Source organism: Cygnus olor, chromosome 6, assembly GCF_009769625.2.
Source record: "Cygnus olor isolate bCygOlo1 chromosome 6, bCygOlo1.pri.v2, whole genome shotgun sequence".
NCBI lineage: Eukaryota > Metazoa > Chordata > Aves > Anseriformes > Anatidae > Cygnus > Cygnus olor.
In genome coordinates, this window is record NC_049174.1 from 18,895,137 (window position 1) to 18,907,636 (window position 12,500).

General features: G+C 34.1%; 1 protein-coding gene across 7 annotated transcripts in view; it reads left to right on the top strand.

Annotated features, from left to right (window-relative positions):
• LOC121072104 (neurabin-1-like) overlaps positions 1–12,500 on the top strand; it is a 57,142-nt gene that overhangs the window by 25,801 nt on the left and 18,841 nt on the right. For all 7 annotated transcript variants that reach the window (XM_040561352.1, XM_040561355.1, XM_040561353.1 and 4 more), the window contains 10 exons: positions 224–344; positions 866–970; positions 1,184–1,304; positions 1,811–1,954; positions 3,525–3,578; positions 6,341–6,570; positions 8,663–8,759; positions 8,840–9,029; positions 9,840–9,991; positions 11,848–12,181. In XM_040561352.1, coding sequence (XP_040417286.1) covers positions 224–344; positions 866–970; positions 1,184–1,304; positions 1,811–1,954; positions 3,525–3,578; positions 6,341–6,570; positions 8,663–8,759; positions 8,840–9,029; positions 9,840–9,991; positions 11,848–12,181 — 1,548 coding nt within the window. The remainder of the gene's footprint in view (positions 1–223; positions 345–865; positions 971–1,183; positions 1,305–1,810; positions 1,955–3,524; positions 3,579–6,340; positions 6,571–8,662; positions 8,760–8,839; positions 9,030–9,839; positions 9,992–11,847; positions 12,182–12,500) is intronic.

The following is a 12,500-nucleotide window of genomic DNA, read 5'->3' on the forward strand; positions in this document are numbered from 1 at the left end:
CTTTTCAGATACCATGAAACTTGAATCTAGTAGGCAGTCATAACTACAGAACAAAAAGACTTTCAGTAGTATCTAGATTTAAAAAAAAAAAGTTGTTTGTTTTTAATATGTGAATTTTTGTATCCTTTGTGTGGAAGTACTTGGAATACTTAGAAACCCCTCACTTCTGGTAAGTGGTACATCTCATATTATGTGGCTAATGTTAGATTTTTGAATCCTTTAGGTGACAGCGGTCTGGGTATCAGTATTATTGGAATGGGAGTTGGTGCTGATCAGGGACTAGAAAAACTGGGCATTTTTGTAAAAACAATAACAGATGGTGGAGCTGCTCAGAGAGATGGACGGTGAGTTTTCCACTGAATTGATTATGCTTTCTGCAAATTTCTAAGTGATCCCAATCATTTTCATTTTATATGCTAAATACTGTGAATAAAACTACAAAAACTAAATTCAACTGAATACATATTACGTTTCTGCTTTATGTTAAATTTTTAAATTACTGTTATTTGACTTAACATAGAATATTGTTGGAAGATAAGCTTAAGTCTCCTTACAGCATATATGAGAAAAGCTTAGAATATGTCCATATGTAAAAGTGCCACAAAATCAGATTGACAACCCAGGATACCAGTCAGTGTGTGAATAGTATAAAATAGCAAGGCAAACACTGTACATAGTTTTTAATTGGTGATCTGCATAGTAATCGAGAATTCAGAGATTGTTTTTTAAGCAGTGGATTCCTTGGGACTCAGACTTTCTCGTTGTAAGTACTAGGGACTTTTAAGTGATATTTATCATATAAAATACTTTGTCAAGCCCAAATATTTTTGTTGACTGATAGCTAAACATCTGTTTATTTTTACAGAATTCAAGTAAATGATCAGATTGTTGAGGTTGATGGCATAAGTCTAGTTGGAGTTACTCAGTTCTTTGCAGCTACTGTACTAAAAAACACCAAAGGCACAGTGAGGTATGTATGCTTTCTAACAGATAATACCTTCTTTCTAGTTGTAATTTTTCATTAATGAAGAATACAAAACTATGGTTTGAAAGTTCTACAAAAAAGTTGAACTATAATGTGAAAGTTTTACAAAAAAGTTGTTGAAGGCAGCAGTATGGCAAATTAATCTCTTACACGTATCTTAAGCTTTTTGCTGCAAGGTAACTAGTTTTTCTTCTATAGGTTTCTGATCGGCAGAGAAAAGCCAGGGACTCAGAGTGAAGTAGCCCGCCTCATTAGTGAGACTTTAGAGCAGGAGAGATGTCTGTATGAGCAGCACTATGTTCATGATGATACAGAGCAGGTAAGACATACGCATGTACATATTTTTAAGAGTATATGATTAGTGCTATGTGCAATAACTTCTGCAAATGGGATACGTGTGGTTTTTTTAATCAAATTGAAGCAAAAAGAATAAAACAGGCAAATTGATTAAAAGAGAAGATACAAACTTCATACATTAGTGTTATCAGTATATACATTGGTTTTATATGTTATATATATGTATAAGTATATGGTTAACAATATATGCTGTTTCCAACGTATCAATAATCCAAAAGATATTTTTAAGCATGAGCTGTGACTGGTGTTGTCCATGGCCTACTTAGCTCTGTTTTGTGGAATTTTGATGAAAATGTTTGCAAGTCACCTTTAAAGCTTATCACTGATAGAAGAAACTAAAAAGGAATAGTAGCTAGTTGACAAGTTTTGCAGTTGTTGCGTTCCTTGGTTGTGTGCTTTCTATGTTGTTGCTGCAACCATAATGCAAAGTATGTGTGCTACTGGATGTCATGATTTTTTTTCTTTTAGGATGATGACTATGATGACGATGATGATACATATGAATCACATTTACATGAAAAATCTGTAGAAGTTTTTGATCTTCCTGAAAATGAAGATATCAATTTACCGCTGGATATGGATTCAGCACAGTCTCTTCTTAAATTTAAAGAGGTATATTAGTAGCAGTTTGTTAAATAGTCTTTGTCGTGCACTAGGGAGCATTTAAACATTGTATAATTTTGTGAAATCTTCGTGTCCCCTTCATTGTGGTTTTGTGTTTGTTTTCCCACTAAACACCAATAAGTATCTCTTGTAAATATCCCTTGAAATGTAGGTCTTCTGTAACTTTCTGATCCCAACTTCCCTATACATATTTATATTAAATGATCCTTTGATTTAAATTAAACAACAAAAACCTCTACCCAACCCCCTGCCCCTCCCCCCCCCCAAAAAAAAAAAAAAAAAAACACCCTCTTGTAACAGGAGTTAGATCCCAAGACCACCTCACTCCTTGTTGTGGTGTCTGAACATAGGATTAAGTAGATATGATGTTTTTCATAGTTTTTCTTTGACCCATTGGACTTTGCATTTTGGAGTCCCAACTTAACAAAATGGGAAAATCAGTTTCCCTTTTCCCTGTGTTTATATAGGAGCATATTTGTCTTATTCAGGGCTGTGGAGTTTAGTCTGGGATTTAACTGGTGCATTGTTTGGCATGTAGGGGCCTGTGGTTTTTTGGTAGGTTTAAGTCCCTGTCATTTTCACTCTGGAGGAGAAAAATATACTGCAAAGAAACTGTTTAGTCTCAGCTTGGAACTTTCAGATGCTATTCGTGCGTACTTATTTTTATAAACAATCAATATTTGCAGACCTCCTTAAGTTTGCTCTCTTGGTAATATTGATGATGATGTTGAGGAATTTGAAATTTCAGACTATCAATCACTAGAGAACATCCACATTTTCTTGGATGGATGGCATAGCAGTAGGGTATGGCATCTTTAAAAGTGTCGTATTTACTTGGGATACAATTAGATTCCCAGCTAGAACCATTACCGCACTGTTACTAACATAATCTAAATAAAGGATATTAAGTCATGGATTCATTTATTTTAATGTTTGTTCAGTGCACTACGCCTTACCAAAAAAAAAAAAAAATCCAGGGTTACAGATGGAAAGTAAAATACAATAAATAACTGTTATTTGTCAAAAAAAAGTGCTTTTGCACTTGTATCCATGCTGATTTCTTGAGATGTGTTAACAATAATCTTTATGTTTGGCTTAGATGTAGCCTTTATCCATCTATAATAATCCTGTGAAGATTTGTGTTGCGAAGTTCAAAGCTTGATTTTAAAACAAAGCCAATACATTTATTTGTAAGTGCTGATAAGTAACAAAATATTTAATACCTTTAGAGTTTTACTTGATTCTATGTATAAGTTGCCATCATAAGTGCATTTCTGCCATTTCATTTTCCTGGCACGTTGAAACATTTTAACCTCCTCACTTTTCTTAATGTATAGAAAACAACTATTTTTAACTCTTGGTGATCATGTAGTTTAACTCGTATTTATTTGTTTAAAATAAAAGCTCATGATTGCTTCTCCTGTAACTGACAAATAATTAAGTTGAGTTCATGCTACTATGAACATGGTTTGAGGAAGAAGGAGATCAGACAAATACTAAAAATTAGCATTATGAGTGCAGTTCTGCGTGTACTCTTATGAATTTCTTTTTATTTCAGCTACAACTAAAACATGCAGTAACAGTAGCTGAAGTGAACCAATTGAAGGAGAAGGTAAGTTTTCAAATAATTTATTTAATTATTGATATTCTTATTTATTTTTCATTATTGTTACTATTTCTAACTGTTAATTTTACCAGGAGTAAGCTGAATGCAGAAGACAGCAATCTGTTTTAGGCCTTAGGCTTAAGTACTCTGTGTTAAGTGAGACAAGCATTTCTGAGCTGAAGAGCTATACTTAAATGAGGGGAAGAGAGAAAAAAAAGTGCCATTATAAAATGAATGCTTCAGTATTATGGCTTAAAGTAAAACTGCATTTAGCTGAGTGCAATATGAAACAAGTTCCCAAACAAATACAAGAACATTTTTAGTGGAGAGAACTTACCTGGGTATAGATTTGGCAGACAGTGCCTAACTTTGTTACCAGAAAGCTATTTCTGTTACCTTCTTTCCCTCCCTCAAGTTTCTGACCAGCTTTGGGGAGAGAATTTCTTCCAGCTTTTTTTTCTGTGAGGATTGGTTCAACACTTCTGGCTTATCTGAGAAAGCATTTCTTGTTCATTTTGCCACCTTTTTCACTGATGGAGATCTGTGCGTGGCCTTTTTCTAGAAATATTTGCTGTTGATGTGCAGCTGCTTTTATTCACTTCCCTTCCATGTTCCCTTGGCAAGAAACATGTACCATAAGACAAGTAACAGCATGTTGGGAGAGGGCAGCAGGAGACAGGGAAGGGATAATGCTTGAGACTGAAATAATTTTGGATAACAGTATCTATTGTGGTTTTTCCTGCACACTGCAAACATTTAGAGCCCTGGGTATAAAGAGGCAAGGCAGCCATAACTTCTTTGTTTTCTTATGGTAGTTCTATTTTTGCTTTCTGACAGTGCTCTTTCTTGCTGTATTATTGACGTTTGACCCACTGGATTGCTAAAACTGATAAAAACGTTGGCGTTAATACAACTTATTGCCTCATTTTTGTAATTCGAGAAATTCTTGGTCCTTTCAACATCTCTGTTCCATCAGCAGGTGATCTTAACTAGTTTCAAAAGCAGGGATTTCTTAATTGTATGTAGTGTTCCCTAAGGAGGAGGCATGGACAAACTAGGCAGCGTCCTGCCTGCTCATTGCTCGAAGGCCCAGAGAACTTCACATAGGTTAACATTGCATGTTATAACGTGACTGCTGTTAGTCTGAAGGGCACCCATCTCATTCCTTTGTTGAGGGAATGGTTATTTTTCTTGTTCATTAGCTTCAGGAAAGCAATCCATGGGTATATCATAACTTCTTAGGAAGACCTTGTCTCCCTGTCTTACTAAAGTACCAGGAAAGACCTACTGTTCTCATTAGCTTTATTAAACAAGCTGTTGGTAACAAAGTAGTAGCACAGGGAACTTGTCTTTATACGTGCTAAAATTCTGTAATTTCATTTGCCTTTGAAGGTAGAAAATGAAAATGTCTGCAAGCTGAGATGTTTAGGTCTTTATGTCCAATATAATCTAAGAAATACATTTTCAAATACATAGAAGAGCATATTCACTGCTAAAAAGCATTTTTTGGGGAAAGTTGTGATTCTCACCGTTGGGATTGCCATATTGATTGCCACAAAATACAAGAAAACTGTGAGGTTCAGTACTAAAAGCCATAACAAAATTTAATTTCAATGCCTGCATTACTTCCAAAAACAGAATTTTAAAAAGCACTATTTATCATAATTCAAGTTAGCATACTTACAGAAATGGCATTTTGACGTGCGGAATCTCTGTTCGGAAGGAACTGTTCTGGAGAGTTTAGAGAATTTTGGATGCTTGCAGTTTTCTGCAGAACAATCCACCTATTAATGGTAAATGAATTTATTTTGTGTGCAGAGGACACCGCTACAAGGTAGAGGCTTCCTTAGCTAGCAGTCGGATAACCCTAGGTAGTCAAATGAGCATATTTTTTGTTGTTTGTTTGTGTTTATTGTTCTTTTGCTTGTTTGTTTTTTTAAGGGACAATATCTCTGTTCTTTTAAATTGTAAAGTTTCAACATGACTAGGGTGTTTTTAAACCAAAGAGACAAAACTTCCTGTAATATTTTAAAAAGAACACAATGTTTAACTGTCACACTTGCTAAAGTTAACTAGAAGAAATGCTTATGTGGAATCCAGTCTTCCTTTTGATTTTGTGCTCCTGTGCTTTGAGAGAGTTTAAGGAATCCTTTCATTCCAACTCCGTATATTTCCATTACAGTGTCTTGGAAGCCTGTATCAGCAAACAGTAAAGAGGAGGAAAAAGCTATCTTAATCAGATAATCCTGCCTGTTTCTTTAGCAGGAAAAAATGCTATAATTTCTGTATATTTTCTTTATATGATTGGTGGCATCTCTGTGAACAGATTTGCTTTCTTTGGCTTAAAAGCTGTTTATAAGTACACAGTCTAAGGCAAATTGAAAGGTTAACAGTAAGCAAAGACTGGCTCACTACTGTGTCAAAATAGGTCTCTCCAGAGGTATTTAGAGATGGTGAGATATTTAACAAGTCAATGTAAGAGACAATAAAGATTTTATTCATTATTTCTCTTTTAAAAGGAAGCAATGCTAATAAGGAAGTAATAAAAGACCCTTGAGATTGAGTTCTAAAACATACTTGTATTAGCAAGGGTTGGAAGAGTTGATACAATTAAGTATCAACTTTAAACTTCAAAACTTTAAAACTTTAAAAGTTCGGTGTCTTGTTTTAATACTCCTGATAAGTATGTAATTGTTTTTAGCTATTCTCTACTAAACATACTTTTTATTTCATAGTTTAGTTTACATTAATTTCTTACATCTTTTCAGTTAAAAATTGTTGAAGCAGAAAAAGCTGAATGGAAATTAAATCGAACCCAACTTCAGCAAAACCTAGAGGAAAACAAAGAGAAAATTAAAAAGTTAGAGACTTACTGGTTGGAAGCTCAGAGTTTATGCAAAACGGTGAATGAGCATCTTAAAGAAACTCAAGAACAATATGATGCCCTTGAAAAGAAATATAACAAGGCCAAGAAATTGCTCAAAGATTACCAACAAAAGTAAGTAACTATTTCTTGCTTGTGTATTTTGTACATTATGGAGGAAAAATTGACAACAATATGTAGAGTTGTGATTTGCTTAACACACTCTTTTTCATTTGACAGAGTTTAGGGAAGCAGTGGCCTGTACACGCTGAATTCTTCCATACCTTAAGTCAACTTCTGGAAAGGTTCTTCAGAAATTTTGCTGCTGCTTTTGATTTTAAACTTAGAAAAAATTATACTTTAATAACAAATTCTTAAAAGAACCTAGCTGAGAAACTGTAATGCATCTGTACTTTTGATAGGACTATGTTGAAATTTTGACATGAAATACTTGGCGGTACCTTTTACTGTTTGTGAAAACACTCTCATCTAGCTTTGACCAACCTTAATGTTACAGACAGGGTAGGTGTCAAAGGATATAAAATGATTTTTTGTTACTGTCCTGTGACCTAGTATTCGTGATTTTAGCAATTACCACGCTTGTGATTTTTTATTTTTTTTAATAGCTTTAACAATGTGATTCTGATTGTATATTTCTCCTTGGACTTCTGTCTCACTATACTGAATTATGGGACATAAGTTGAATTGATTTTGTTTGCTGCTTAATTCTGTACAACAGTGTCTTCATTTGTTGAAAAGCTGAGACCATATGTGAGAGAGGAAACCAGGAAGAGCAAGGGATAGTCTCAGAACAAGGCTTTGGGATACCACCCTAAAAATATTTCTCTCTTCCCCAAGCAAGCTATTAAAATTGTATGTGCGTGGGTTTATGGTTAGTACTCCGTGATGAAGGCCTTTTTATTACTCAGTGTACTATCTGGTACTATCCCTTTAAAAATATTCTGTTAGATTTTGTGTGTTTATATTATCAAAAAAAATATTACTAAGTCCAGCAAGTTGTTTAGGTAAGAGCCACATCTTAGCAAGGAGCTATGTTTTGTGGGGGCAGAAAACAGAATTCTGCAAAAAACTAGGAGTTTGGAATATCTGTCTAACTCCTCAAAATCGCATCATGATAGCAGTGTCTTCAATCCACTAACAGTTTTTTTTTTAGGTAGAGATACTGTTTCTTATTAGATGCACTAATGTAAGACTTGAATACTGTGTCATGCAGTTGTCTACTTGTTTTACCTTCTTTGCTCTTATCTAAATGAGTTAATGGCAAAATACTTACAGAAGTATCTTGATAATACAGAATGCTACTGTTGCTTTTAGTTATTACAGTAAATATATAATTCTCCAGTCCCAATTTCTCTACTTGCTACTTATTTTTAGAGACAGTTGGGATTTTCTGCTCTGTCGTCCACATCCAGAACCATTACTTTCTACAGTGCATTTTTATGCTATTTGGTCTCCTTTCTACTCTCCTCTCAAGCTTATACACATGGAAGTTCAAAAGTGCTAACATGCTAGTTTTCATTTCCTTGCTGTTCAGTGAATTCCCGTTACTACTCTGACTGTCCTTGAAGCTTCTGCATGTTGTTTAGATGTTCTACACCTATTTTATCTTTTTGTACATTATTCTGTCTACCTTGCAGGAAAAAGTAGCCTTTATTTTTGTTTTTATTTCCTTCTGGTAATCATTGTTCCATTGTTCTGTAAAACCTATCATTGCAATGTCTTTAGGATGAACCAAGTAGAAACTTAAAATATTATTTTCTTTTACAAAAAAAAATCTACCATAGCTTATGGAAGCAAAAGACTATTTTCACAGCAATAGGCAGTATGTGTGTATCTTTGTGGAAGTGAATAAGATCTAATGATTAGAGTTCTGTATATGTTTGATATTTTAAATGTATACACAATTTGCTTGCAACTTTTTAAAGGTAGAGAAATCGATGAAACTTTTAGAAGGTGTTGTAATACATCCTTCTTTCAGCCCAGAGTAAATTACAGCATCATAATTGATATTTTTTTACCGAAGAACATAAATATAAATACATGGACTGTTTTGTGACATTACAAGATTAATGAGTAACAGTTACACATTGCAGATTGATTTTTCAAAATGCTTACTAACAGAAAGCTTTTTAGTAACTACAACTGTGTATATTTTCTATATTTCTGCATATTAGTGTTTCATATATATAAGTATTTCTTTCACCAGAGAAATGGAATTTATGAAGAAAGAGGAGGATCATTCAAGGGTACTTGAAGAGAGAGATCAGAAGTACGCAGAACAGCTGAAAATACATCAGGAAAAGGTAACGCAGTATTATATTTAGAACTACCTGAGAATGCAATAGTTTATTTCTATCTTGCTTCTAAATATTAATTCTTGCAGATTACAGAGCTTGAAAATAAACTAAAAGTATATGAAAGAATGCCATATATGTTTGGAGGTGGCAGTTTATTGGAAGATGTCTGTCAAAATGCAGGCCAGTATAATGAGCAGTCAAAGATAAGAGAAGAAAATGAAAAAGAAACAGAATCAGTAGAGGAAAGACTAAATTCTTCAGAGATGTTAATTTCTGGTAAGTAGGTATAGGATCTTTGATTTGCTTTTTACTAAAGTTAGAAAGCAGTAATGTGTGTGGCATTTTTTTTCCTTTTTTTTCCTTTTTTTTTTTTTTTTTAGTTAAGTGTTATTTCTTATCCACTAGATAAATGGTTGGCCTGAGACAGTATGGATATTTTTGTTTTAAGTTCCTCACCGTTTTCAGTATTTCTTAAATGCTGTGGGGAAGGAGATAGATGGGGACGTGGCTATCTTTACTTTTCCTCAGGTTCTGTATTAGCAAAATCAATAACATTAATGAGACTAAAACACTTGAGATACATCAGCTGAAGTCACATTCACCTTAAACTGTGATTTACACCAAAACTTGCTATGATTTATTTACATATTTTTAAGTCTTACAGTGATATTATGCCAGCATGTTATCAAGTATCAGGTGGTGGTTCACATGAGAAGTATCTTTTAAAAGGACATGGTTGATGCTCATGGACTTCATAAAGGATCTCTGTCTTAAAGATAGGAAAGTGTATTTTGGGCATAAAAAATTCTCATCAATTTGAGAATCAAATTGAGTATTCAAGCCATAATACAAATCTTTTTTTTTCTTTATTAGATAAAGAAAAAGAAGAAATTGGGCGGAAATTTAATTCAAATTAGCAGTTGTTATCAATATATGTTGAAATATTGTAGTATCGTATAAACAGGATTGTCATATAGTAATGATTAGCTGGTGGAATAATTCTGATTTAGCATCTGAATATTCTTATGGAATGTGGGTTGGAGAACTCACCTAATATTTTTTTAAAGGAGTACATATTTGTTGCAGATTTTGATGCTTTTGTTGGGGATACTCCCAGGTTAGACACCAGTGCCCACAAAGCAAAAGCTCAGCTTGCTTTGAAAGTAAAACGCCAGCCACCTTCTCGATCAAAGCTGAAAGAATCTCTTGGTGCTGGACAACAGGCTGCAAATCTACAGGTACCGTTATGAGTAAATAATTTGGCGTTCAAAAGCCTGAATGTGTATTCAGTTTTATCTGTATTCACAATTTTAAGTGTTGCCCATGCTTCATTCAGATTGTGCCAAAGCATCAGATTTTTATGCTGTACCAAGTGGAATGCCCTATTCAGGTTCACAAATGCAATCATAAGCATGTGGAACATGCTTATCTATCTTGTAATTTCTTCATCTGAAACAAGTTAGTTACCAATATTCTTCAAAAACTAAGCATTTCTGAAATGCTTCATTATTCCATAAATAATCACTTGTCTACAACAAAACATAGCAGTAAAATGCCCATTTGTTGCACTTCTGTCTAGACTTATATTGCCAATGATGCAATCTAACAATAGTTACCTTCTTCCCCTGTTTCCATTCATACTTGTACAATGGTTGACTATTCTCAGCATGTTTTTTTTCATTCATAACTGCATGGATATAGAACTTCTCTGAGAAGTTTGCATTGGTGGTGTCATCCTTCTTGCATCTTTCCGTTATGGAATACTATAACTTCGATCAACTGAGTTGAGGTAGTTGTAGAGGAAAAAAAAATCTTGATTAATGACTTCAGATAAGTGGCTGCAGGATCATAATTAGCCTATCTTTAAATTCCAAAGTTCCCAGAGCTTTTCTTAGCAGTATGAGGAAACAGGCATCTGAGTAGACTTCCTATTGAATGCTTCTCAGTTTCACTGTATCTGTGCTGTGCTCCTCTCCATATGGCCACGTACACCTTGTTCCCTGTTCTAGAGGTGGAATTCCCTGGAAATTAGCTAATTTAAATCTTGTGCATTACTTAACTTTCAACATAGCCTTTTTTTTTTTTTGACTCCTTTGTTTAATTTAAACTTGGGAAATTTTTTTGCAATTTCATGAGCTTTTGATACTTGATTTTATTGTCTTCGTATTTTCATGAAAATATATAGCAGCAGTCTAACTCTATTTGAGAAAGCTGCGAGTTAGAATTCATAAACCTTGTTCTAGGATATAAGTTGGTATTATGATATACCAGTGAATATATCATTGATAGCTCTTAAGATCTCTAGCTGTATTTTTTTTCCTGTTCATTTTTCTGGTAGCAGTGTAGAAAACCAGTAAAGTTAACTTGTGGTATGCTTCTATTCTAATTTTCTCTGATGTAAGCTGACGTTAAGGTCCATATCTGTGTTCTTCCTTAATATGGCCCTGTTCCATGACAAGTCTATCAACATTATGTATTACTATCATGATTAAATCCTTATCCTCATGTCGAGTGTTATAGCCCGTGAAATTCTATTTGAAGTAGATTCTGGACATCAGCAATTAGCCTTCTTTAGCAGAGCAAGAAAGAGATAAGTTAAAAAAAAAAAAGATACTGGTTCACGAGCATATGCAGTCTTGTAGAGTTTTTAATGTGAAAACCAGAAATGTGATTTTTGATGAAAGACGTGAGGGGAGAAAACAGTTGAAGAAATGAGTTATGTAACAGAAAGCCTGTCTCAGGGGTAGAAGATTGAACTACTTGGTCTGAAACGATTTTAAAAAGTGGTTGCATTTAATTGGAATAGCCAAGATTTACCAGAATTTTTCTAAGTTGTCCAGATGATGATGATTAATTAGGATGAGCAAGAGCTATATGATTCTATATAGGGCTGGACAAGCTAAAGCCTGTAAAATCAGCTTTGTGTGATTTAGATTATATGTGCAAATAATTAAGTTAAAATTTTAACTGTTTGGTATTTTCTGAACTGAGCAAGTTTACGTGTAACATAGCACATCCTTACATCCTGGTAAAAGATCAGATTTTAAATGATTTATATGTCATGCTTATAAAATGACTTTTAAATTTGTTGAAGGATGAGGATTCAGAAGATCCTATTCTCAACAGAGAAGCTTCTGCTGCATACATAACACAGACCTTAGAAATAAGTGAAAAATTAACTCTGCCCCACTTGGATGACATAAATCGAAAAAGTGAAAAGCCTGAACAAAGAGAAAGCACAGAAAGTCCATTAGAGTCAAGCCCTTCTGCTTCCACACACTCTTCTCCAGTACACAAACCAAACAACGAAAACAGCACAACCACCACTCATTCACCTCCTCCTGAAGAGATGGCTCCAAATTCTCCGCAAGGGTATACCAAGAATATTAAGCAAAGAGAAGCAAAAGGGAAAGGAAAAGAGACCAGGGGTAAGATCTGAAGTTTTATTATCATTTTAATCCTTTGGAGTTAAAATATTATGGTTTTAGATATAAATGATTATTAAACAATAAGATACTTTGCTAGAAAAGGAACTGACTACTAATTACCTGATTTTGAAACCAACTGTTAACTCTTCAGGAAAGTCTGAAGTTAGCAAAAATGTATACAAGTGCATTGCATTATATTTTTAGGTGAGTTGGCGTTAGATGTAATGAAATGAGCAAAGTGCTTAAAATGGCTCAAAAGAGGAAAAAGTGCTAATGACGGTAATTATACGGGGGAGACTGCCATTTATAGGACTCAAAC